This window comes from Hydra vulgaris, chromosome 12 (genome assembly GCF_038396675.1).
Source record: "Hydra vulgaris chromosome 12, alternate assembly HydraT2T_AEP".
In the NCBI taxonomy this organism is placed as follows: Eukaryota; Metazoa; Cnidaria; class Hydrozoa; order Anthoathecata; family Hydridae; genus Hydra; species Hydra vulgaris.
Genome location: NC_088931.1, coordinates 27,540,555 through 27,568,516, shown reverse-complemented (window position 1 = coordinate 27,568,516; position 27,962 = coordinate 27,540,555). Strand labels below are relative to the sequence as shown.

General features: G+C 27.2%; 3 protein-coding genes across 6 annotated transcripts; 2 read left to right on the top strand and 1 right to left on the bottom strand.

The window, feature by feature from the left end:
* Window positions 1-6,536: 6,536 nt before the first annotated feature.
* LOC100212032 (carbonic anhydrase 9) lies at window positions 6,537-16,651 on the bottom strand. 2 transcript variants are annotated; one of them, XM_065812783.1, is made up of 7 exons: window positions 14,994-16,651; window positions 13,083-14,090; window positions 12,545-12,873; window positions 12,330-12,425; window positions 12,163-12,238; window positions 7,888-8,069; window positions 6,537-7,131 (listed from the first exon to the last, which is right to left on the bottom strand). In XM_065812783.1, exons 2-7 carry the CDS (start codon window positions 13,954-13,956, stop codon window positions 7,012-7,014), a joined length of 1,677 nt encoding a protein of 558 aa, XP_065668855.1. In that variant the 5' UTR covers window positions 13,957-14,090; window positions 14,994-16,651; the 3' UTR covers window positions 6,537-7,011. The 2 variants fall into 2 exon arrangements, with proteins under 2 accessions (XP_065668855.1, XP_065668854.1); XM_065812782.1 differs by having other exon boundaries at window positions 14,873-15,314.
* Window positions 16,652-18,971: 2,320 nt separating this feature from the next.
* On the top strand, window positions 18,972-23,302 carry LOC136088622 (uncharacterized). Of its 2 annotated transcripts, XR_010642327.1 has the most exons (4): window positions 20,141-20,347; window positions 20,674-20,823; window positions 21,128-22,717; window positions 23,172-23,302. XR_010642327.1 is itself a non-coding variant. In XM_065812779.1 (3 exons), exons 1-3 carry the CDS (start codon window positions 20,281-20,283, stop codon window positions 22,615-22,617), a joined length of 1,707 nt encoding a protein of 568 aa, XP_065668851.1. In that variant the 5' UTR covers window positions 18,972-20,280; the 3' UTR covers window positions 22,618-22,924. The 2 variants fall into 2 exon arrangements, 1 of the variants encoding a protein (XP_065668851.1); XM_065812779.1 differs by lacking the exon at window positions 23,172-23,302 and having other exon boundaries at window positions 18,972-20,347; window positions 21,128-22,924.
* Window positions 23,221-26,197, top strand: LOC136088623 (uncharacterized). 2 transcript variants are annotated; one of them, XM_065812781.1, is made up of 8 exons: window positions 23,221-23,359; window positions 23,687-23,776; window positions 24,476-24,514; window positions 24,595-24,630; window positions 24,796-24,895; window positions 25,046-25,176; window positions 25,311-25,467; window positions 25,927-26,197. In XM_065812781.1, the coding sequence occupies exons 1-8, from the start codon at window positions 23,231-23,233 to the stop codon at window positions 26,157-26,159; spliced, it is 915 nt and encodes a 304-aa protein (XP_065668853.1). In that variant the 5' UTR covers window positions 23,221-23,230; the 3' UTR covers window positions 26,160-26,197. The 2 variants fall into 2 exon arrangements, with proteins under 2 accessions (XP_065668853.1, XP_065668852.1); XM_065812780.1 differs by having other exon boundaries at window positions 24,977-25,176.
* Window positions 26,198-27,962: the final 1,765 nt, after the last annotated feature.

The following is a 27,962-nucleotide window of genomic DNA, read 5'->3' as shown; positions in this document are numbered from 1 at the left end:
TCATGCGCTTTTTAAATAATTTTTTTCATTATCTACTAATTCCCCTTCAGCAATATATATCGTAAAATCTACTTCCTCTAGTAGCGCTGACAATAATGTTGATAAGAGGAATCTACTTCATTTAGTGGCGGTAAAATGGTGTTGATGCAGACGGATCGTCATCAACATTATCAAGTTAAGGTCTGCATATTTTCCTTAAATATTGTCTGAATATTTGTGGTTTTCTGGATGTATCTGACACTGAAAATTTATTCCATGAATGCAATATTGGCCTAGAACCTTTTATAAGTCTTATCTTTGTACCGCATGGGGTTCTATGGATCATTAATTGCAATTAATGCTTTTGACATTATGGAGTAGATTATTTATCTTAAAATTATCTTTATTTTCTTATCTTTTTATTAAACTGCACCAAGTATTCCTTTCTTAGAAATGTGAAAAATATAGTATTTGTTGGAACTCTAATTCCATCAACAAAATCATAGCTATATGAAAAACATTCATAAGAAGCACATTGCAACCGAGACAATATCGCCGTTTTTAAACGTGGTTGATTTGTTTTGATTGTTACATAAACTGCCTCGTTTTAACGGAATGCTTTATGAAAAGCTCTATAACGTTTACCTTGTCCAGTTAATCTATTATTGTAGTATTCACAAGATTGCTACATACACATTTTATCAAAACAAGAACACAATAATTGCATTTTTTTCTTCATTTAACAATAGCTTAAATGATTTTTATCAATCAATTCCACTAAATACTCAGCGCAATTAAGATACTTTTCAAGAAATTGCGGTTAGTCGGATACTAGTTTAAACAATTAAGATATTTTCGCAATAAATCTGGTCCGCCAAATTAATGATTAGATTGTTTACGGGGAAAACATCAAAGATATCACTACGGGCTACACATAATTTTTAAAATTTATTAAAAATGTAATATGCCTATCAAGATTTTATGTTATATAGCTTTATATAATATAATTTTATATTTTGGAATCCTAAATTTAACTTTAAAAGGTCTTTGAAATCTCAAGTTCTTGAATGTTTTTTCAAGTGAGAACTTTGTGCAGGACTTATCTTAGCTATTGATTTTTCAAAAATTCCTTAAAGAAATAGAAGAAAAAGAGCCATAACTAACAGCATAAAACTTTTTTGTTTGCTTTTGGAGATAAATGGCTTCAAAATCTTTAAAAACGTTCTAACTCTTTTGATCTTTATTCGTTTTCAAATTAAGAACGTAATTTAACTTTATTTAAAATGGTTTAAAACGAGTTGACTGAGCAAAATCCCGAAGAAGTTCAAAATACAGACAGAATTAAAAACAGACAGAATTTAAGACTATAAAAGTCTTAAATTCTGAATATAAACAAAAAAAACGATTCAAAACTTCTTTTATTGTTAACAAACAGGCCCGTAGCAACCGGGTGGGCAGCAGGGGCATTCCCCCCCCCCTCCAACAATTTTTTCAATAAATAATTTGAAGAAATAGACTGAAAAAATGGCTGAAAAAAACAAAAAAGGTCCTTAAAACTATTTCAGGGTAGTACTGCCCTCCCAATATAATTTTTGTTCATACGGCCCTGGCATAATCTATTAGCTCAGCAATGACATGTACTTAAACTAAAACTTTTTAACAAAAGTGTAATTTTTAGTTATAAAAGTTTGTCCCTTTAGAACTGTTTCTGACTGTAAATTGAGACATTAAGTTCAATAATTCAGCATGTATCTCCAGATTGTAAAATTCTTGCAAGCATGTGAATAACCAAAATTTGATAAACCATAGGCTCACAAGAGTTGACACTCTAAAAATAGATATCAGATAATTCGGCTTTGTGTCTCATTTTACTAACTGTCAGTTACGACCTCACAATTTTAAAGGAATAATATATCAGCTTCTACATCAAGTGCAAAAAATGGAGGTGTTAATAGGCAAGACAAGATGATTTAGAACAAATATTGTGAAAAGACTATTATTTGTAGAGATTACTTTAACATATGGTATATTTCATAGGTTTTGCAATCTATTTAAAACATTGAAATTGAAATAAATTGTAAACGCATCCACATAAAAAATATAACGGTTACATAACGGTAAGTGAAACATTTAGCGTTATGATTTCCGTTATGTTAGTAAAAAATATGTCTTAGGCGTTATGTTCCCTAAAATTATTTTATATTTTTTTATATATGATAGGCGTTATGTTTTACCGTTATGTTAGTCAAATTACGTATTAACAAACATCATAAAAATATTTGTTTAAAAAGCAGCAATTTGTTTTCATGTTTTTTATTTTAAAGTTATATTTCTATAAACGCTAAACCAACTTTTAAATTAACATTGTTTATTATTGGGGGAGGGGATACCATCAAAATAAATAACTTGAGGTCCTCGTTTTTTGAAATTTGCCGATTGACTTGTCAAAAGGTCTTCATTTGCCGACTGACTAGTCTAAAAGGGTCAAATTTGCCGACTAAATAAACGAGAAATTCATTGATGAACAAAATCTTTAATGTATAAATAAATTACATTACGTATCATGTGCTGTAACGTAATGTAATTTATTTTTCTTTTCTTTTTACAGCAATTATTTAACATAATTAACTTTTAACTCTCCTTTAAGTCTCCGGTTCCTTTATTATTTTATCACAAAATTTAATTCTGTAATTTAATTTAATTTTTTTTTTAAATATAATTTTATTAAGTTTAAAAAAAATAAAAGAGAAAAGGATGCATGGGTGTGTGTTTATATACTTATATGTTTTGTACATCCTCGTTGATGTGTATGTCTATATATAGGTGTTCATGGATGTCTATGCACGTGTGCATAAGTATATATATATGTGTGTGTGTGTGTGTGTGTGTGTGTGTGTGTGTGTGTGTGTGTGTGTGTGTGTGTGTGTGTGTGTGTGTGTGTGTGTGTGTGTGTGTGTTTGTGTGTTTGTGTGTGTGTGTGTGTGTGTGTGTGTGTGTGTGTGTGTGTGTGTGTATTTGTGTATTTATATGAATCACTTAGTATATAATTATTAATCTCACGAGATAAAAAAAATCTTCTTACGGTACGGACCCTGGAGTAGTTTATTAAACAAGTTTTTAAAAAAGTACAGCGGATTTAAGATATAGAGTTGTGAAATACCGTTTTGCAATATTGGGGGTTGAATACAGCCTACTAATTATATGTTATCTGACAACCAGTTTTCGAATAACAAGTGTCATCTATTTACGATTTGTAAAAATGGTCGAGTCATTTGGACACTTTATAAATTAGGAGAACTATGCGTAATATTTACGGGAATCGGAAAACCCAACCAATTACTGAAAACTCTGCAACTAACAAAAGCACAAAGAAAAGTCCAAACAAATTACCACAAAGCATCAAAACACCGAACCAGTTTATTTCAATTTCAAATTCTACTAACACTGCGGTTTGAGTACGGATCATGCTACAATTTAAGCCAAAAATGAAGAAATAAACTAAAATTACGAATTTTGATTATTATTATTCTTAACATTATTTGTTGTGGGGTTTTAGCTAATCTATCAATTTCAATAAAATCAGTAGTAATTGTAAACAGAAAGAAATTTATTCTAAAAGACTGTTTTAATGATAACGTCTGTTTTAAAGATAATGTTAATTTACATATGTTTCAGAAAAAGAGAACTTAAAAACCTTGTTTTAAAATGATATCAATTATAATATCATATATAATCTATTTTATTAAATTTAAAGTTATTAAAAATCATATATTTATCACGTTTAATTTTAGCGGTGACAAGATCTAATGGTCTTCTTCAAGTATCCGCGTTCTTTGTTTTGTTTATTGAATATTGTTAAAGTTTTACTCTTTTTAACGAATTTTCTACCTGTAATTTTATTTCTTGTATATATTTGAATAAATATTGTAGTAAAGAACAAAAATCAAAAAAAATCAGAATGTAAAACGTGTTGATTTTTAAAACAAATGGAAAAATTAAATAATTATTGATCACAAAAGATATCAAAATATCTCTAAAATTAAGCAAAAATTAAATATCAAATATTTGAAAACCAAAACAGAGGAAACTAAAATTCTTTACAAAAATTATGCCAAAATTTTTGAAAGAAAAAGGAATAATTTTAAAAAATTGTATTACTCTAATTAACTTGCGATAAACAAGAATATTTCAAAATGCACCTGGGAGATTCTAAGAGAACTTACTGGCTTTTACATTATAAAAACGTGCACTCTACCGAAACCTGTGAGATTCTAAGAAAACTTACTGGCATTTATATTATAAAATCGTGCACTCTACCCAAAACTTTAAATATTTTCCTTCAATCCAACTATGATATTTGATGAATTGAACAAATACTTTGTATCAGTTGCCCCAAATTTAGCTAAAAATATTTCTTTTGTGATTAACAAAATAGATGATTATGACTTTCCGATATCGTCAACCTTAGCATCTTATAAACCTTCCTTTGAGGAATTCAAAAAAATGTTTTAAAATGCTTAAAATAAATAAATCCGTTGGTCACTATGGAATAAATAGTAATGTTGTCATCGACTCGTATGAACCCTTAAAAGATGTACGAATTAAAGTTTATCATTGTTTAATAAAACAGGGAATATTTCGAGACTATTTAAAAATAGCTAAAGTCACTCCAATTTTTAAGGAAGGCGATCCAACCAATGTTACAAATTATTGCCCAATTTATGTTCTTTAAGTTTTAGAAAGAATTCTCCATAAACTTATTTATAATCACCTTTCCTTAAATACTATACTATATATCAATCAATACGGGTTCAAAACAAATAACTCGATAGAACACGCAATACTCCAAATTACTAGCAGTATAGCTGAATCTTTTGAGAAGCCTCAATATACGTTGGGAATTTTCATAGATTTATCAAAAGCGTGTGACACTGTTGATCATCAAACTCTCCTTAAATAATAAAATACTATGGAATTATAGGTAATGTTTTAATACTTAAAAGTTATTTAAACAACCGTAAACAGTTTGTTTATAGGATCGAAACTGGTACAACTAATTTATTAAATATAACCTGTAGAGTCCCCTAGTTCTTTATACTCGAACCACTTCTCTTTTTAATTTACATCAAAGATCTCCCTAAAGCGTCAACTTTAATGACTATCATGTGTGCTGATAACATTAATCTCTTTTTATCGAATAAAAGTATTATCACATTATTTCAAAATATGAACATTGAATTAGTGAAAGTTTGTGAATGGTTTAAAATGAATAAATTGTCACTAAATGTCGATAAAACAAAACGGTCACTTTATCATCCGACTTCTAAAAAGAAACTACTGCCTCCCAACTTGCCCTCACTTTTTATAAACAAAATCCAAATAAAAAGAGAAATAATTAATTTTTTAGGTGTCTATGTTGATGAAAACTTTAGCTAGAAATATCACGTTAATTTTTTGTTCCACAAAATTGCTAAAAGTATAGGAGTAATGTATAAGGCTAGAAATGCTTTAAATGAACAAAGTTTAACACATAATTTTCTTTTATTCATTGTCATATAAACTATGCACACATTGCTTGGTGTAGTGTCAATAAAAGTAAAATCTTTACAAAATTTTTAATATATATCAGTTCAATGTTTTTAATACTCTTTATTTTACGTACAAATGTAAAATAGTTTCCTCCCCAGTTTCTTTCCATAATTTATATACCTTAAAAGATAAAAATAAATATAATTTGAGAAATGACAATTTGATTCGGCAACCATTTTATCAAACTAATTTTGGAAAAACAAACATTGTATTTCGCGGAGCTTCTCTTTGGGATAAAATAGTTTTAAAACATTTTGATATTTCTCGGGAATGGAGTTACCTCTCATTTAAGAATAAACTTAAAGAAATTATTCTGCCTTTGGATAATATATTTTTATATTTTTAAACGTTTAATAATTTCATGTATTATTTTATGTATTTATGCTGTCAAGTTTTTATAGGAATATACTACTATATTTGATTTTGCTTTATTGAGATCGTAAATTACGAGCGGTTCTCGATGACTAGACTTAATGTTCTTCTGTGAGTCTCCGCGTTCTTTTTATAAAATTAAATACCTGTTTAACTATTTTATCTTTTACTTAGATCTTATTGTAGGATTTTATTATTTAAATGTTAACGATTTTATTGTAAACAACAATTTACTAAAATATTTAGGAAAAGAACATTTAGTGATATTTAGAGAAAAAACTATTTAGTGAAAAGACTTTATTGTTTTGCACCAAGTATGTTTTGCAGCTAGTATGTGGATTGTATTTGTAGTTAAATAGCGTAAATGAAATAGAGTAAATGAAAAAAAATTAACTTCTACATTTTAAGCAGTGAACTAATGCTTCTTAAACTGAAATTTTTGCATCAGAATATGAGAAGACTGTCGAAGTAATTTACAAAATAATTATAAAATATATATAATGTGTAGTTGGACTTGTTTAAAGAAAAAATGGCGGCTGATACCTCAAAATATCTATGCTAGAGTTGACACAAACAAACTAAAATAGAGATAAATATTTCATCAAATTTATTTGCATACATTATATAAAAAGACATAATTTAACAAAATATATATTAATAAATAAAGTTCTTTAATAAACTTTTGACTAACAATTTAAATAACTCTGCAAATGTCAATGCGTTTTCTATTTTTGGACCGTATTTTTTGGTGCTTTACTGAAAATAGAAAAACTAAATGCTTAACTGTTTATTTTAACATCATAATTTTTTCACTTTTAAAGTCATTATTTTTTATCTTTACTATTGTGAACCATTCACAAATCGATTTAGCATATGAATATTTATCGAAGTGCTTTTTTATACTCATCGAAATGTTTTTTTACTCAATAAAGTCATTTACAATCAGCTCAACTACTTTATTTTTACTCAGCAGATTTCAACTTCAGGGATATGCAACTTCAGGGTTTTGTTTACAACTGCAACAATTTTGAGTTAAATAAGCACTCTAAATGTAACATAAAAATTTTATAATCAAATAATATTCGAATATATTCGTCTTCCGTTCTTTCTTTGAATTGGTCTATAATTGTTGCACATTTCATCACTATAATGGTTGACTTTTGAAGACCGAAGTTTTCGAAACACAGATAGCTGAAAATAATAAATGCTATATTTTACTTTACGATCCTAGTTTTATACATTAATTTTAGTTGTGGGTATATTTTATACATTAATTTTAGTTGTGGGTATATTTTACATTAATTTTAGTTGTGGGTATATTTTACATTAATTTTAGTTGTGGGTATATTTTATACATTAATTTTAGTTGTGGGTATATTTTACATTAATTTTAGTTGTGGGTATATTTTACATTAATTTTAGTTGTGGGTATATTTTACATTAATTTTAGTTGTGGGTATATTTTACATTAATTTTAGTTGTGGGTATATTTTACATAAAGATATGATAATAAGTAGCATCTTTTTTTTTTCAACTCAGAGTTTTTCCGTAAAATATACTAATTTCTTTTAGATATACCTGCATTTACCATATATTAATATATACTTATGATAGCACTATAAATCTTTCCATAATATCCCTGAGTTTATTAATATAATTTTAATGTTTTAAAATTCTAGTATATAAAAATAGTAAAACTAAAATAGTTAGTAAAAAACGATAAAGATTAATAATACGATAAGATAAAGATGATCTCTTTATCTTAAAGACAAATCTTGTATATTTAGCGAGGTTACAAAATAGTTCTTTAAAGTTTTATACTAATGTTAATGCCAAATGAGTATGCTTTTTACAAAAAAACAAACACTGCAAACAGAGATCTTCTTTCTTAACCTATTCACCTCCATTATATATATTCAGATAAGTACTCTGGAACAAAAACCTTACATCTGATTCAGTAACTGATAAATATGTTGCCATAACTATCCATGTAACAGATTCATAGCAACCAGGGGTTGACAAAGAGCCTTCATATGTGTAAAACCTATCAGCGCTTTTTGATTTCATAACATTTGGTATTAGGTTTTCTAATCGAAAGTTAAATTCTTCTTTAACTGCGACTGTATCATCTATATAAAGAAATTTGTTATCAAAATTTATTATTCAGCATTTAATAGAAATAAAAAAAAGGATTCGTCATAATAATATTATCAAGCATTGGTTCACTACACTTATTATTATCATTATTATTATTATTTTTAATTTACCCATTTATTTAACCATAAAGTTGAAAATTACAAATTTATCTATAATTTAAAAAAAAATTAGGTGTCACTCGTATCGTTCGGTTCGGTTTCACTCATATAGTTAAAAACTAGTCATTGGAGTCACCTTAAAATAAACAAATAAAGCAAAAAAAAACAAACAACAAAGTAATTATATAGATAGTGACCAAAAATAATAATAAATAAATAAAAAAAAACAATAGTGTTTAAAAAAGCAAGACTAATAACTTAAAAAAGACAAAGAGTGAATGAGCTGACATGAGAAGATAATGAATAAATAATAACACAACGTTTAACGATCACAAGGATCATAAAAAAAACGATATATTTAAATATTATGATATGACAAAAAATATGAACTCACTTGAATAATAACAACAAACATAAAAAGAAACAATAATAAAAATAATTAGTAACAATATTAAAAAAAAAAAAAACATGACAAAATAAACAATACAAAAATGTACACTTCAATATAAACGATGCACAAAATTACGACAGTATAAACAATACAGATATAGACGACAACGTAAAAAATACACAAAAATACGCGCCGATATAAGCGTGTTTTTTATTCACGAAAATACACGACGGTATAAATAACACTTGACAATATAAACAATGTAAACAACTTAAATAATTAAAACTTAAAAACTGTTCTTTTTGTTTTCTTTTAATAACTTATTTAAGTTTTTCATCTTCGAATTTATCACGAGCAATTTTCTATCAACTTTATTTAAGGTGTTTAGTTTATTTAATGTTTTTCTTCAATTTATTTCTTTAATATTTTCATTTTTTCACTTTATTAATTGTTTTTTTTTTAATCTTCTATTCTAAACAACTTTTATTTATTATTCATTTCTTCTCAATCTATTTTCACTATTTCGCTGTTTAAAAAAAAAAGATCAAATAATTAAAGATGATAAAAAAACTCATCACGATAATATTATCAAGGATTGCTTCACTGAAGGAAACGATCATATAGACAGTAAAAGTTTTTGGAAACACAAAAATTGCAGCATAACTAGTATATTCATAAAAACCATTTTCTTCAGTAATGTTTTACAGTCTTGCATTAGGGTAGACCGGGGCAGGTTGGCCCAGTCGAGTTTATTCAAAGACTATGCGCTTTAGCGAGCTGGGAATCTAGATGAAAGAATTATATTTATTGGATCATAGTTAAAAGTGTAGGGTCATTTTTACGATTTTTGATACATCAAAGTAAATTTTGAACAGTTTGTTTGACGTTAGAATGCTCACTGATGTTTGACAGTAATGAATTTTCTACGTTCGAAATTTAAAGCTTATAGTTTAGGAATTATTTTAATATATAATGTTGAATAATATTAGTTAATGGTTTAAGAATAAAAGCGTTTATACTCTAAACATATATAATGTTGAATAATATTAGTTAATAGTTTAAGAATAAAAGCGTTTATACTCTAAACACGGAGCAGGTTGGCCCAATGTAAACAGTAAAAGTTGGCCATGTGTTAAAGCCAATCCTCAACATTTTTTTGTTAATTAGATTGATTTCATTTCCGATAACAATATTTTGTGTTTTGAAATGGTTTGAAAATACAAAAACAAACCTGGGGTAAATACTAAGAATTAAATGAATAATAAATTTACGTTTATTAATATTTAGAGGGTTTTATACAAAAGTCCAACACACTTCAAATTCAATTTGTTTTTTTTAATAATAGTAAAAAATAAAATAAAATAAAAGTAATGAAAAAAAAGATGTTGTTGAAAATAAATTTCCCCCTGTCTTGTACCCCAACTCACCCCGATTGCGGGGCACGTTAGTCTATCAGACATAACCTAACAAAATCAATTTAAAATATTTTAAAAATTAATAGCAAACTTTTAATAATGTTATTTAAGAGCAGTCTAAGGTCTTGTCAAACTTTTTCCATAAAAAAATAAAATAAAACTTGAAAATCCAAAAAGTTACACGTTAAAAAAAAAGAAAGTGGACCAACGTACCCGGGTCTATCCTAACATATGTCAAAGCAAGACTTGCGCTATCTATTCTCAACAAAAATTCAGATTTTCTAACAGGCAATATTCCTGCCTTATAGAGAGTGCAGTTATGCGTATATACAAAATAAAGGAATTTAATAACGAAACTTTTATTTTAAGAAATGGTGACCAAATTAATTTCAAAATGGCTTTGTATAAACCTTAATTATTTATTTTAGAATTATTAAATAGAATAGATAGAAATATAAGAATATATGTTAATCACTGCTTTTTGAAACTTTCACTTTTGGAAGTATATTCAATTAGAAGAATTATTGATTTAAAAGTATATTTAATTTTGGAAGAGTTTAAGTTTACAAATGTATCATGTAGCTATATCACAATAAGTATTTGGATAACAACGTTATCGTTGAATATCGATATTATTTGGGAAACAAAAACTCAGTGATTTAAAGAGAAGTTGTTTTTAAAATTTTTACAAGTTTTTACAAAAAGTGTTTTAAAAAAAAAATTCAAAACAAATGAAATTGTTTTAGTTTCAGGAATTTGTCTGAAGGTAACTGATATGCCTTTACTTGAAACATTTTCACGTTATTATTTAAATATCGTCAATTAATTCTCGAGCATTTAAATATAAGTTAATTAAACATAATTATTCAATGAAACTAAAACTTACTGAATTATTTTCATGTCATGTCACATCTTTGAATAAACTTCAACAGAAGATAAGTAAATCAAAAAAAGGAAAAAATAAATTTTTCTAAAAATATACGATATAATTAGATTGTTAGCTAGTTTTTCGATCATTGTGGAAGTGTTTATCAGAAAGACGTCTATTTATTTTGTGTTTATCAAATTGTAAAACTTGTACCCAACATTTTAACTTTGGTAAGATTTATTTAACAATTGATATCAGTGTCGCTAGTTGCAAAAGAAGCTTCTCAAAACTTAAGTTGATAAAAAATTGTCTTCGCTCCGCATATAAATATGATTATAAAAACAAATTTTTTATTTTTCTTATATTTCTTATTATCTTAAATTTTTATTTGTACTTGCTATAACATATTGCTTATTTTGAAAGTTGTTTCAAAAGTGTTACTTTTTAACGAAACACTTTCTTAAATCAACATCCAAAACTTTTAGAAAAGATGGTACAATTTTAATTATTTTTATATTGATATAAAAATAATAGTTCCCGAATGCTAAATTTACTAATACTTAATAAAAGTTTTCTTAATCCGGTTAAAAACACATTAAAGGTTAAAAACATTAAAACTAAGAAATCTTTATAAAAAGTTCATCAATTTCAAGTTTAGATTTTTAAATTTTTAACTTTATAGGACGTTCAAATATAAAACCATTACAATGATTCAGTTTCTTGGCGTCCTATAACTCAAAAATAAAAAAATTTAAACTTAGCTTTACTTCAAAATAATAATGGTTTTGGGCTCAGTTTTTTATGTTTTATATTTTTTTGTTTTGTTTTAGGTGCCTCAAGAAGACCAAACGGACTTGTCGCTGAGCATCGCGTAAGAGGAAGTTTACGCCTCCTTCTTTACCGATGGCACAAAATATACCCAAAGCTCGCTTTGAACTCTAGATCTCTTGCTTCTAAAGCGAGCGCTATAACCACTGCGCCACAATCGCTTAAATTTCTGAACTGTTTATAGAGTATATATCATTAGTTCAAAAAACAAATTGATTTTTAAACTAATGTAATATACTCTATAATACCCCTGTCTCTTTCCTAAATTATATCCATTCAGTTCAGGTTTGGATTCAAAAGTTCTGCTCTCGCAATTTTTTTTGCTATTGGAGTTTTCTATTACCACCCCAGTTAATCTAACTCTCCACCTTTTTGTCTCTTGTGCCCTTAGTATAATCTGAAGAAACAAAAAAATAAGCATATTTTAGTAACAGGATTGTAAGGTTTTACCAGATATGAAATTACCTTCTTCTTCAATGTGTCTTAACAACTGTATAACTTGTGAAAGTGGTGTATCTGTGGTTTTGTTTGGTGACTCTATCTACAAAATCAATAATGTTGTTTTTATTTATCTTAGTTATTTACCTTACTAACACCAGAATATTTATTAACAATACTTTAAATCGAATTACTTCGAAAAGAACAGCTAAGACAGCGATGCCTCGATCAGCTTTAGCTGCGTCGGGAAAACTTTTGTATGTCGAATTGTCCCAGAACACTAAATGAATCTGTAAACAAGTAAGGCACAATTGAACAAGTACGGCACAATCTAGTGAAAATTCTACTAAAAATTCAGCTACTAAAAAAAAACATGACGTAAAAGATTAACTAAAAATAAATTTGTTACTTCTAAAGGAAATGCATTCCCATCAATTTGATGTTCAGATCCTGTACCCGAAGTGCATCCAAAGTGAAAATGAAGTTGTTTAAAGAAATAATCGTTAACAAGGTTTCCCCCAAACAATTTAATGGAGACATCGTTTGAAATTGAGAGCGTTGGAGCATGACCATTGTTTCTTAACGTCCCAATTAACGGTGAGTTAGGAGGATTTACTTTAAGCACAATATTTTTTACGGCAACATTGTCAATTAAATATTTAGTATCAATGTCTATTGGAGATTGCTTTCTTGCTGTGCAAGTCCAATCTACGTTTAGAAGATGCCAGGCTTGTGGTCCTGAAATTTACAAGAATCCTAATTATTATAAGCATTAGTTAAGAAATTAGTTTATTACTATTTAGTATCATAAATATTAGTGTAAAAAAATGTCTTATTAAATCTATAAACGATTTGTAAACAAATTTTTTAAATTGTTTTATCATGTTAACCATTTTTTTTAAATTCATTTATAATGTAAAAAATAAAGAACAGAAGTTGAGCGTTACCGAAGGGCGATTCTTTGTCATAAGAGAATGAGAAAAATGCTTTATTAACCGTAGGTAGCACTTGAGGCGGCGATGACTTATCTGCATGTCTACGACTAGTAACATTTGTCTGGTCATCATTATTTTCATCTTTTTCTTGTAGTAGTTCTTCCGAGCTTTTTATTACTATTTCTGAATCGTGATCATTTAAATGATGACTGTTAACAATTTCATCATCAGAAGATCTGTCTGTATCAATTCTTCTCAACTTGTATTTTGGCCGTACTTGCTTCTTTTGACTTTTTTTTTTGTCGAGACTAATATAATAATCAGGATTTGATGATTTAAACATTTCAACTTCCTGTTGTAAGTAAAATGGACTTCCGTGTTCAGGCATTTCATTAGGCATACTTTTACCTTTCAAATTTGTTTTAATCTGACTTGAATATTGATCTTCCAAAGCTTTCTCGGAAGATTCGGGTCCTAATTTTTGATAATAAGTATCTACATCTTTGATTTTTGACAAACGATCTGTCGGAGTTTCTCTAATTATAGTTAAAAGTTTATTTGGTTTAACAGAAGTATCATCCTTGTTTGCGTTATTTGCAATTTCTAAAATGTGTTTTAAATTTTCGTCCTGCTGGTTTATGTGCCGTTCTAACTCTGGCGGAGATACATCTCCCTTTTGCATTTCTAATAGTTGTTTATTTTCCAACAATCTACCGTCAAAAAAAGAATTTGTTGGTCTAGGATTTGCTAAAACTCCTGCTTCATATCTTTCTCGTTTTTTTGCATTTTCATAAGGATCCGAAAATAGTGTTGTTCGAGGTAAAATTGAGTTTAAGTTTGGTTCTACTGGTATGAAATGTTGATGTTCTGAAATTTTTTCAGGCATGTTTATGGGAACATCTTCGACAGTATCATCATCAACATCTAATGTTTGTTTTTGAAGAAATGGTACTTGTTTTGATCCCTTAGAAAGAAGCTTTACTAACGAAGAATCTTGCTCTTGTTGGTTGGCACAATAAGCTAAAAAAAAATAAATACGAAATTTGTTAAATTGTATTATTTTTAGACTTTTAACACAAAATAACATAACACGGTCAAAATTTCATAACATGGTCAAAATATCATAACACGGTCAAAATATCATAATACGGTCAAAGTATCATAACACGGTCAAAATATCATAGCACGGTCAAAATATCATAACACGGTCAAAATATCATAACACGGTCAAAATATCATAACACGGTCAAAATATCATAACACGGTCAAAGTATCATTACACGGTCAAAACAGCATAACACGATCAAAATATCATAACACAATAAAAAAAATATCATAAGAAGATAACCAAGGTATCGAAGATTTACCAATATATCATAAATTTGCATTACAAAAAATACAAGAATAATTTAAGAAACTTTGAGAGAGTTTTTTGTGAGAATTTGTAGAAGATTTATATAAACTTTTATTTTTCTTTATTTTTAATATTATTTTATTTTTTATTTTTTTATTTTTTATTTCATTTTATTATTTTATTATTTATATAAACTTATATATTTTTATTTATTTAGATAAACATTTAAATTATCAGTTCTAACTTTTTAAAATTTATAAATTTTTAAAAGTTAGAACTGATTAGAATGAAATTTCTGTTTTTACAAATTTAAACATTTTCTTCAACTTTATTTCCTTACCATAATTTATTTTTTTATTGAGTTTCTAACTTTATTATTATACCACAGTTAATCGTTATACCGAGTTTCTAAAACTTATATTTATAAAAAAAAAAAACGACACCTTACCTGATGCAAACAAAACAAAGAATAAACAAAACCAATCTTTTCCCATCTTTTCTCATACAACATTATATGCAATTAATTAAAAGTTGTTTATTTTAATTCAAATAATTGAATAAATTTTCACCTTGCCATCTATTATAATACCCAATGTTTGGTATCCTATCTTTAAACACAAAATTTTCAGCACAATTGTGTTATTGCCCATGCATGCAGTTTTAAAAACAGCCAATTAATCATTCAAACGGAACATTCGAATGAAACTATGTATAGTTGATGTCTTGTAGACTTCAATTACAATTTTAAAAAGGATTATAGTTCTTCTTCTGAGTATTGATGTAACACTTTTTGCCTTTACATAAGCAACATTTTTTTAATTTGGTAGAATTAGTTTTAGTTTATATGAACTAAGACTTGCTTAATAAAGATACAATAATAAAATTTTTGTTAAATTATCTTAAAATTGAATATAAACTCAATAGAAATATTAAAAACAAGTTATAAACAAATACACAAGTTCAACGCAACGTTATTTGCGCAAAATTCTCAGAATTGTATCACTAAACATGCTGTTTATTTATTTGTAATATTTATTCATTTCGGTTCCCGCTGCTTCTAAAAATTTTTTTGAAAAACCACAACTCTCACAATTGCCTCTAATAATGACTTTTAATCTATCGCAAATTAAACAAATTTTTATTCTTGAAATCTGCTCGTTTTTTAAAATGTTAATTTCTGCATTAAAAAAGTTTGGAATAAAAGAACAATTCAATTTTTGGAGCAGAGTGGTGAAAACGCACTCGATAATAGAAATTTTATGTTTATCGTTAAGAACACTTTTTTCTGAATAATTCAACGACAACCATTTTTCCATGTGAATAATCACTTCAAAAAAGACATTTTTAACGAATTCGCGTGGTATATCTTTTAAAACGGGATCACCTTTAATAATAATTAACACTGCGTGTAGCGATTCCATGCAAATATTAACTGGAAAGGTTTTTATGATCTCTACTTCATGGAGGTGATAAGATATATTCCATTCTAAACAAGGTTCGTTAGCCGTATGGAAATTTTTGATTGCAATAAAACAAGGTACGTTAGCTCCTAACCATTTTTTAACAAACGGTATGCAAAAAAGTGGAAGTATGATAGTTGGAATCCATTTTATGCTAAAATTTATTGTTTTACTATCATCACTGTTGCCAAGACAAATGGATGTTGAATTTGTATTTGAAATACCAACAGAATGCAGACTAAGCTTACATTTGTTATCTTTCCATTCTTTTGTTTGTTTGTAGAGCTGAACGGCTTTTGAGAGAGTCGTATGAAAGCTCGTAATAACGTTGTCCACGTTTAAATAATGTAATCCTTCGCATAATAATGAGACATTGTGTAAATATTCTTTTGTCTCTGCCTCAGCAACTATCTTTGCTAAAACCTTACCACTTTTGAAAATATAAACTGAAGGATTTTTTTTCCCAATATTCAAGCATGAAAAACATTCATAATTTGTTTCTCCAACCTTTTGAATACAAAAGTCATTAGCTAACTTGTTATCGATAAAACACATTTTTTTATAGATTTCCTTGACAACCGCAGTTATAACTTTCTCGTGCTTTTTTTCAATTCTTTTGTATAAACAAACCTGATCTAGTGCAGATTTAAACAACTTGTTAACGCAACATTTTCTTTTTTCTAAAGTGGTGTTTATGTGCTCCATATTTGCTGCAGAAACTGCAGTTAAATTTAATTCCAAAACTCAAGGCGGCCATTCACTATTACACCATTGAATTTATTCACTATTTGACCAATGAATCATGCATTGAATTTTAATTGATACTAAAAATAACTTTAAATAAGTGATTTTCGCTGATACCATTTAATAAAAAACATTCGTGATGGGGAAAATGCTAATAGTAAAGTAATGCATATAATAAAGAAAAATTAAAAGATTTGAGAGGATAAACACATATATTAAATTTTTCTATTAAGTTTACGAAATACTTTAAAGGAATAAAATTACATTACATACATTTATACAAATAAAAGAGGCTTTGACTCTTGCGTTCCTTTTTATTAACTATCGAACCAATTAGACTTTTGTCACATTTAAAAAATTACGTATTTCAATATTATTATCATTATTATTATTGTTGTTATTATTGTTATTGCTATTATTATTAATATATATATTGTAGAGACTTTATGCACTTATTTACATTTATATATTATTATTACTTATTTACTTTTATATATTATTAAATATTGTAGAGTTTTAGTACACAAATATCTCTTTTATTCGTATGCACAAAACTCCATGGAAGTTGGGGGGGGGGGGGATTTGGGTGTTTAAGAGACACAAGTTTCAAGTTTATTTGCTCCCAGATACCAGTTACTTTAATTTTATCCAAAAAATTCTTTCTTTTTATAACATACCCAAAACGAGGTTTGCATAAACACACCCAAGTTTAAGGTTTGCTCCACAATTTAAAATTATCTTCAAAAAAAGATGCAGTGGTTCTTAAACACGCTCAAGTTTAAGGTTTGCTCCGCAATGCATAGATATCTCCGAAAAAAAGATGCAGTCGTATTTAAAGCGCTCGCTTCATAAACAAGAGGTTCCAAGTTTGATTCCCACCACGTCCCTGCTAGTACCGCGCTTGTTTGAACTTTCAAAATGGCCTCGGGCCTTCACTACGAAGTTAATTTTTGGTTGACGACCAATTTTTTTATTACACATAGCGTTTTTTATCATTTTCTACGAAGATAACCAGTTTTTAGGCTAACAGTAGTGTTTTGGTAACTTAATTTATTTATAAAGTAAGTAAAATAAATAGAGAACATAATTTTATGAATGATGCAGATTTACTTAAAAATCAAATCAAATCAAAATCAAATCAAATCAATATATTTTCACTTTAATAATAACTATATATATATACAATCGTGCGGGACATTTACAAACAGTTATAAACTGATGACGTGTAAAGACCTATGATGGTATAAATTATAGCATAATAATAATAATGATAATAGTAATAAGTAATAATAATAACAATAATAGTAATAAATAGTAATAATAATATTTAATACAGTAATATAAAAAAGTATAATCTGTACATATATTTTACTATATATAGATATATATTTTACTATATATTTATCTATATATATAATAGTGATAATCATTAATAATAATGCAAAATAAAAAATATAAAAATCATAATAACATCAATAACAAAAAATATAACAGGTAAAAAGAAGGAAAGAAAATGGAGAGAAGTTTAACGACTTGGAAAGTCAATGAAGGAGAAGTCCTAGGAGAGTTTTGTTATGTACCAGAACTTTTTAAGCATAGTATTTTACAAGGAAATAGAAATATTGAATATGCATTAAAGTATAATAAAAATAATTAAAAAAGAAAAAAAATTTGTTATAAAGAATTAAGCGGTACAATTGCATAGAAAATAGTTTATTGTTTATTTATTACATGTTACATGGTTTAGTAACAGTGCCACAAATTTTGGAGCTATATAGACTTTACAGGATGATGAAAATGAGGGTATTTGGTTGTGACTAAATGAGCATTTATATATTTTTTTAGAGTTTTATATTTTTATTTTTATTTCATGAGTTTTATATTTTTATTTCTATTTTTTAGTTTTGTATTGTTATTGTTATTTTTTATTTTTATTTATGAGTTTTATACTTTTAATGTATTGAAAATTTAGTTATAGAGAATAGCTTGGGGGTGATTGCATAACTGATAGTTTATTGATTATTTTTATTAAGGATAAACTTTTTTACATGGGTTATAAAGGCATTTCTATTTGTCATTTTGGAGAATATTTTTTTAGTTTCAACTGGAAGAGAGATCCAACAGTGAACTAATTGACACTTGATTGACTTTATGCCATACTTATGTGTTGGTTTTAAAGGCATAGAGAGACTACAATAAAATAAAGACCTAAGTTTATAACTATGAATATCATTTGTGAATTTAAAGTAGCTAGTAAAGCAGCTGGGCGTATTATTGTGGACAATGTCCCATACAAGAGCACAGTTTGATAAGTAGATAAGTTCGTCAAGCTTTAAAATTTTAGAAAGATTATATAGTATGTCAGAACTAAAACTGTTAGGTTGAAAGTGAATTATTCTTAAGGATTTGTTCTGGAGATTTTTAAGGTTTTTTTTATAAATGGATGAACTTTTTCCCCTTATCTGACAACCATAGCGTAGATGGGAGTTAAAAATAGCATGCCAAATATTCACAAGGGTTTCGTAATTTACAAAATGCGTTATTTTGGTAAGCGTTCCATTTGCTCGACTTTTGTTTGATATGGATTTAATTTGTTGAATGAACAAAAGATTTTTATCTAATAATATGCCCAGATATTTTATTTTATCTACAATATTTAGTTTTTGACCACTAATTCTAAAATTAAGTTTTTTGGTAATTTTTTTTCCTTGAGGTTTAAATAGAACTAATTCAGTTTTTATGACATTTAAAGATATTTTGTTTGATCGCAACCATTGAACCAGTGATGCCAGGTCATAATTTAGGTACTTATTTAGCTTTTTTAAAGACTTATCTATAATCAGAAGGTTAGTGTTATTAGCAAAATGATGCATCTTTGAGTATTTAATTCAAGTGTTTAAATCATTTATGTAGATAAGGAAAAGAAGGGGACCAAGAGTTGAACCCTGAGGAACACCTATAGACGTAAACTTAGTAGTGGATGAGATATTACCAATAGTAACACTTTGTGGAGGATAGTTTAGATATGACTTAAACCAGTTCAGAGCAATTCCCCTTACACCATAATGATACAGCTTTGATAATAGAATTTCATGGTTGACAGTATCAAAAGCTTTCTGCAGATCAACAAACATTCCACCAAGCAAATTGTTTTTGATCCAAAGTCTCGCGTATGGTTTCAGTTATATCTATGAGTGCTTGGTTAGTAGAGTGTTTCTTTCGGAATCCAAATTGCAGACTATAAAAGCTATCTGATAGATTTAAAAAACTAAGTAGCCTGTTATTCATAAGCTTTTCAATTAGTTTACCTACATTTGAGAGTAAGGATATAGGCCGATACCCGCCTTAAAATGATTTAAGGGACCCTTAAGGGTCCCTTAAAGGTTAAGGGTATCTTAAGGGCTAATTTTAAAATTCGGAAAAAATAATATTTTACGGAATAATTCTGTAAAATTGCTATTGTAAAAGGTTTTCCAAAACTTCTTCGGTAATGAATTCGCTTATAAGTGATCAAAATCAAGTCAAATATTTGTAGCTATAATATGATTACAGTTTCATTATATCTATTAACGAGTTTAAATAATCCTAATAATTTTTCATATATTATGATAACAATAACAATTTTTTCAGTTTTTAAATTATTTGCTTTATTATGGCTTCACGAAATGAAAGAAGAAAACGTGAAAATGAAATGGATACTTTTATATCGAGATTGAAAGGTAATACAATCCAAATATGCAGAATATTGTTAATCTTGATAATCATATAAAGGAAATCTTTTCAGTTGTGATCTATATTAAAAGACTATATATATATATTTATTTTTATTTATTTATTTATGCTCCTTGAGATTCAACGCCATGTTGAATCTATTATGAGCACATGCTAATTACAGTTTCATAATAATCATAGAGATCAGAGTTTCATAATATCCATATGTTTATCAAGCTTGTTTTTGAAGATTTCCATACTTTTTACGGAAAAATCTAATTCTATTTTAAATGAACAAGTTTGAATTATTTTATTTTTTACATATTTGTTTTAGGAGAAACTGGCAATAATTTAACACAGTTTGAAACTTCAGCAGATAAAGAAAATGTTGCAATTGGCGAAGATTACTTTTATGAAAATGTATCTTCTATTTTTGATGAGGTGACTGGAATATGTGATTCAACTGAGGAGGAAAACAATGAAAGTAATTTTTAATTTTTTTATTTTTAATAAATGAAGTTTGTTTTAATTTTAAACAAAGTTGCATAGTTTTTGACAATACTACTCAGTAAATATAACACGTAGTATTGATTTTTGTAAGTAATTTTATCAAGTGCTGGTAGTTGATTAGATGTTGACTGTTAAACTGACCATTATAAACTAATGTCTATTATAAATTGCTATAGCAATTTATAATAGACATTAGTTTTTAACATATAAATTGCTATAGCAATTTGTATGTTTTTAAATTAAGAAAATGATTAAAAAGTTATCTTTTTTTTCTTCAGGTGAAGTTCCATCGGAAGAGAATCAGGAAAGTAACAAAGATTACAAGAGTAATTTCTCATCCCTGCATACAAAATTATTATACTTCTGCTTACTTTATAAACTCAGCAATAGTGCAATACTCTGTTTACTTACTATTTTAAACGAGGAAGGAGTTGATGTTCCTGATTCAGTTTATCTTTTTAAAAAACCTCAAGTTGCAAAGAAGGTTCAGGTGTTAAAGAATACTTTAAACTGCGGTGGAAATTTTGGTTACTTATCGATTTTTGAAAATTTATTTTACTGTATTCAAAATAGTCTAGTGGTATTCAAAACGCAATATGTAGATCTTAAAATCAAAATTGGAATTGATGGTATTCCAATATTCAAAAGCTCACCTGTGTGTATCTGGCCAATTTTATTCATTATGAGAAATGTTGGTTTTAATAAACCTCTTCCTATTGCTGTTTATTCTGGTTTATGCAAGCCAAATTTTTCTGGTTTTATTGAACAATTGCACAAAGAGCTAGTTTTGTTTAAATCCTATGTTAATGTATCTGGATTTTTTATTAAAATAACCAATGTTTTATTTATATGTGATGCTCCAGCAAGATCATTCTGTCAATGTGTGAAAGGTCACTCAGGATATAATGCATGCCCATACTGCAGGATTTTAGGTGTGTATGCTTCAAATAAATTAATATTTCCATTTGGTGTTACATATCCTTCTTGTACTGACTGTAACTATAAATCACTATCTGAATCGAACCAACTACTTTTATCTCCACTAGCTGAAGTTGCAAATTTAAGTTATGATTTTCCTCCTGAATATATGCACACTGTTTGTCTAGGTGTAATGAGAAGACTTGTTATATCATATTTTTCAAACAAATATGGCCGGTTTAACTGTCGGGTCAGTGAGAATCTGAAAGAACTGTTAGAACAAAGAGTTAAATTGTGGCATGGAGCTTTGCCATCTGAATTTCACAGGAAAATAAGATCTTTCCGTAATATTAATTATTTTAAAGCCACAGAGTTTCGAACTATTTTACTGTATACAGGCCCTCTTCTTTTTAAAGGTATCATTCCGTTAAACTACTATAATCATTTTTTGTATTTACATTTTGCTATGTATGTGTTTATTGGGACAACACACAAACACTATTATGACAATGCTACTTCTTGTATACAGCATTTTCTAAATGATTTAAAGGAACTTTTTACTGAAAGTGCTTATACCTTCAATGCACATATGCTATCGCATTTACCAGAATTCGTTCAGCGACTAGGACCATTAGATAAGTTTTCTGCTTTTCCTTTTGAAAATTATTTGTATTTAATAAAACAGCGTGTAAAAACTGGAACTTATGTATTTGAACAGTCCATTAACTCTGTTTTAACTATTAGAAGTTTATATTCCAATCCACCGAAAAAAAGTTTTGTTTTCTCCAATAAATACCCAATAATACTGCTCTTATTGTTTATCAATCGAACTTTGTTCCACTTATTATAACTTCAATTAGTGACAACCATATTGCTTCTGGATCCTTATTATTATTTAAATCAGATTTATATGTTCATCCTTATCCTTCCAGTTCAATTGGTATAGGCAGGTACATTCTTTCTAATATCAATGTAACTGATGTTAAGATTATTAATAAATGTATTTCTTTTATTGATGGCAATGAATACATTATTATACCATTTGCAAATAATGTTTTTAAAGGTTGACAATCAATGACTGTGTTATGATGTAATAATTATTTTGTTTTTATGTCATAAAAAATGTTATGATATATTAAAATATATTTTATACATTATATACATTATACATTATAAATAGAGTTTATTTACAATATTGTGAAAAGAGTTTGAGTCTATACTAATTTAATTCACATATATGTATATTTATGTACATGTATATATATAATATATATATATATATATATATATATATATATATATATATATATATATATATATATATATATATATATATATATATATATATATATATATATATATATATATATATATACAATTTAAATACAATTTTTAAATATTTAGAATAGTTATTTAAATGTCATCTACATTAGACTATGTGTGTCAAAAATATGTTTTAACTTATGGTTTACATGACAAATCAATTTCAATTGTTCATGTCGATGATGTCATTGGCTGGACTCAAGAGGAGTTTGAGAAACTCAAAATTTGTAAGAGAGTTAATGGTGAACAATGATGATAGTCTGAATAAGGTAAAATTATCATTTTTTGTTTAATTGATTAATTACAATTCATAGCTTTTTTATGTAAATCTATTGTATTATTAGGTTTTAGTTCTGCAATGTGCATCAAGTTATGAGGGGCTCAAAGAAACTTTAAAGTTTGTTTTTGAAATGAAAAGAAAAAAGCAAACAATAAGTTTTATACAAACTCATTTCAATCCGGTCCGTGGCCTAAACAGACAAAGAATAAAAAACTATTGGATACAGACTCTTCTGAGTCAATCAAAATATTTTAAATTACAGATTTGACAATTTGTTTAATACCCTTTTATCTATAGAAATATATTAATTTTTTAGGCACCACATAATCAAGATACTGCTGCTGAAGCAGTTGTTTTAAAGCCTCTGCCACCTCTTAAATCTCAAAAATTTCCTGCTACACACAAGGTAATTTTTGTTCGTTTAGCTTTTTCACGCAGCTGAATCAAATTTTTAGATATTCTTCATAGCCAATCAGAATATTTTGTATATTAGACAATTTATTTAATACTCTTTTATCTATATTTTTTAATTTTATTTTGGTTGCATAAAATTTGTGAACACTTCAGTTAATTACTTATATAATGTAACATATTCAAATAGTCGTTTGAATATACTAATTATAATGCCTAAAATACTTTTTTGCTGCTCTTTATACTTTTTATTCACAGTGGTAATTAACATATTTGGCTGCTTTTAAACTTTATAGCCACTACTAAAAACTCAAAATCCTGTTTCAAAAAAGATAGTTTTTAATTTTGCAAATTACATGTGTTATTCTACATATAAGATTTCTTTTTGAACACTTACAACAAGTTTCTACATTTTTAGAGTTAAAATGAAAATAATTTTCAAACATCATTAAATCTATATAAAGTAATTTATTATCATAAAGTACTTCTAAATTGATTGATTTTTAAAAGCATGCTTCATGTATTTTGAAGTTTTTAATTATTTACTTTATTGTTTTTGTCTTGATAAATTCATTTTATGAATTTAATTGAATTTATCAAGCACTTCTTATTTAATATGATGTATAATAAAATTTCTAATTTTATTTATATCATAATTTATGATTTATTTGTATTGATATTTTATTTATGGAAGGTTCCAAGCGTACAACTACATTTATCTACCCAACCAATTGTAAGTTTTTAAAATTTTGGATCTAGTTGTATTTAGATTAAAAAAAATTAATTATGTAAATTTCTTGTAATTTCTTATAGGTTTCAAATGTTTCACAAACAGATATTCAGTCAATTGTATGCAGTTAACTATTTATTTTTCATATATAAGGATTTTTTATAGATATATATATATATATATATATATATATATATATATATATATATATATATATATTTATTTATATATATATATTTATTTATATATATATGTATGTATGTATGTATAAATATTAACTTTAGTCAAGTCCTCATGATTTCTCTGATACAAGTTTATTGCGGATGAACGATAGTATGCTAGGTGTTTGTAGCCGTCTTAACATTGAACCATTTAGTGCACAAGGTTTAATATTTTTTAAATATTTTTAATTTTTTAAATATATGGCAGAAATATTATGTATTTTTATTGTGGTTGTCTTAACAGGACAGTTTCTTATGAATGCGTACATTTTATGTGAATTAACATCAATTCAGTCTAAATTAAATAATTTAGAACAGCGGCAGGGAAGATTGGAGGCACGTGTTTGCAGTGTTTCTATTGACCAGAATTCCTCAAATACCCAATTTCCTGTTTTTACATCTCTGCTGCAATATTCTGAAGTTGCTAAGCACCCCAAGGATATGGTAAATTTTTTTAATTCATTTATCATTATGCCAGTATATCTATGTTGTGTTTGATTGCCAAGAAGAATATCTCTTATGAAAGATTTTAATATTAATGAGATTATTAATTTATGTTGTTACCTGATCATTTTTAGTTGTCATGGATGAAGCTTGAAGGAGGATTGACAGCCAATGAGCATATTTCTCGTGTCTTGAATAAGTTGCTGGCACTTGAACTGCAGCAAAATATTAACAGGACTGGGAGTAATGGCAAGCATAAGTTTTTAGATAACCTGGAAAATCTGGTCAAAAGTGAGTTTAATTCAGATCTACTGTTAACATTTTTGTATAAATAGGAGTTTGTCTGTGAGTCAACATTTTTGACTCATAGTGTTTCATTTAAAATCAATAACAAAAAGTTTGATTTAAAGAGTCTAGATTTTAAAATTCTTAAAATACTTCTATAGATGTTAAAAATTGATTAATTATTGTGATAATAAGATTTACTTATTATAACAATTAATTTACTTGTATTAATTTATATAATAACTATTTATATAATAAGAACAGTTATATTATATTTATAATAAATTATATGGAATCATGGAGAATTTTATTTGATTCATGCATATCGAATCATGGAGAATCTTATATGATTCTATAAAACGTTCTGTTATACGTGTGAATCCATATTAACTATATTGTTTGAACATTTATTATTGTATTATTTAAATTAAATCATATTAAGTGATTGTTTTGTTATATTTTTAGCGTCAACTATTCGCTTTTTTCCCAGTACAACAACAAAAGAAATTGAATTAAAAGTGGCTAGATTTTTTAATAACGCCAGAGATCGCTGTGGTGGTCGACTACAGAGAGGTCTGAAAAAGACAGACGTTTTAATCGAGCAAGACATAGATTGCGCTAGTAACGAGGGTAGTGAGGTGGACAGTTACAACGATCCTCAACCAAAAAAACGGAAGACTTTTTTAAATAAATATTAGTATTGTGTTTTTAATAAATCTTTGTATGGATACTTTTATTATAAGTTGTAATGCTTTAAATAAATAATAATAATAAAACTATCAAAATCCATAAAAAGAAGAATCGCTTATAAAAAAAATCTTTTGAAGATTTATAATTATTTAACTATATAAATTATGTTAGTGTTTTTAATAATTTATTTAAAAAATAATAATTTAAAAAACAACCACGTTTCACTACTCACATTTTGAGTAGTGAACCGTGGTTTTTTTTTTGGTCGCTTAAGGGCTAGCCCTTAAGGGACCCTTAAATTCCGCGCGGACATTTTCGGAAGGGTCCCTTAAGGGCTAGCCCTTAAGGGACCCTTAAGTTTTTTTAAGGCGGGTAGTTACAAGGATCTTGTTTATAGCTGCTTTTAAAAATTGGAACAACTTCTGCAACTTTAAATAAGTCAGGGAATATCCCTGATTGAAAAGATTGATTTATTATAATACTCAAGGGGAAGCTCAATTCTTGAGATGCTTAGGTTATTATTCTTGAAGGAATGCTATTGGGCCCGGTGCTTTTTTTTGGATTAAAGAGGGAGATATAGTCATTTACTTCTTGAGAAGTAACTGGAGGTATAAAAAAAGTCAGGATTTTGGTTTTTTAGATATTGGCTGAAGTGAAATCTAGGAGGTATAATATCTTTAGCAAGGTTATCTGCAATTGAGAGAAATATTCATTAAATGTGTTTGCAATTATTTTCTTGTTAGTTATAGTTTTATTATTGATATTTAAACTATCTATATTATTGTTGTTCTTTGATTTATTATAAATGATACTCCTTATTCCTTTCCAGGTGTTTTTAAGGTTATTTAGATTTTCATTAAAGTAGGTTGAATAATATGTTTTTTTTGGAGTATCACAGTAGGTTACTAATTTGATTTCAATAATATTTGAATTTTTGAAAGTATTGTAGCTTTAAATTCTCATTTTCACATTTTATAAACTTCTTGTGCAATTTATTTTCAATTTGTATTGACGTAATGATTCTATTAGTAACCCAGGGCTTTGATAAAGATTTATTAGCTTTTTTGGTAGACATTTTGAAAGGGGCATGATCATCAAGTAATCTTTTAAGTGTATCCAAAACTTAGAAGTAGAGTTATTAGCACGATAGTTCCCTTGTTGGTTTATTGAAAGCCAATCAGTTTCTTTAAGGTCTTTAATAAAACTTTTTTTATCAAAATTTTTAAAACATCTACGATATAGTTTGGGATGAGACTGTTTTAAGTTCTTGCATGGAAAGGATATGAACTGAATAAGATGGTCAGCAAGGCACGCTGTTAGGTTCCCCAAATACTAAATCATGCGATTTAGTATTTGGGGTGTGAAAGTTTACAAATATATTATCTATGAGTGTCTTTGATTTTGGAGTAATTCTGGTTGGTTGAGTAATTAATGGGAAGAGAGAGAAAGAGCACATAAGATCTTGACAGTTAGAAACTCATTACAGGAGTCATATTTTAAAAGATTAATGTTGAAGTTTCCTAAAAGAACTATATTTTTATTCTCTAGTGATAACTTGTCGAGTAAGGTTTGTATGTAAGTGATATTAAACTCACTCGTGTTCATACATGGGTGGCAATAAATGCAACCTACAATAATATTTTTTCCTGATGGCAGTAAAATTTCAATAAAAAGAAGTCTCTCTTTGATTTGTTTATAGATTTGTAAGGCTTTTTACTTTTTTTTTGAGCGGTAAAATTTAAAACTTTTTATAATTTTGTTTATATTTTTTATCTTTTTATTACTTTTAACTGATCTTAGCCCTCAATTTT

Coding starts and splice junctions, on each gene's coding strand:
- LOC100212032 (XM_065812782.1), bottom strand. CDS start 14,918: ATGGGAAAAGATTGGTTTTGTTTATTCTTTGTTTTGTTTGCATCAG. Junction 14,091..14,872: donor CTTTGTTTTGTTTGCATCAG/GTAAGGTGTCGT, acceptor ATTTTTTTTTAG/CTTATTGTGCCAACCAACAA. Junction 12,239..12,329: donor TCTTAGCTGTTCTTTTCGAA/GTAATTCGATTT, acceptor TTGATTTTGTAG/ATAGAGTCACCAAACAAAAC.
- LOC136088622 (XM_065812779.1), top strand. CDS start 20,281: ATGGCTTCACGAAATGAAAGAAGAAAACGTGAAAATGAAATGGATACT. Junction 20,348..20,673: donor TTTTATATCGAGATTGAAAG/GTAATACAATCC, acceptor TATTTGTTTTAG/GAGAAACTGGCAATAATTTA. Junction 20,824..21,127: donor TGAGGAGGAAAACAATGAAA/GTAATTTTTAAT, acceptor TTTTTTCTTCAG/GTGAAGTTCCATCGGAAGAG.
- LOC136088623 (XM_065812780.1), top strand. CDS start 23,231: ATGGTTTACATGACAAATCAATTTCAATTGTTCATGTCGATGATGTCA. Junction 24,515..24,594: donor ATTTATCTACCCAACCAATT/GTAAGTTTTTAA, acceptor AATTTCTTATAG/GTTTCAAATGTTTCACAAAC. Junction 24,631..24,795: donor AAACAGATATTCAGTCAATT/GTATGCAGTTAA, acceptor TATTAACTTTAG/TCAAGTCCTCATGATTTCTC.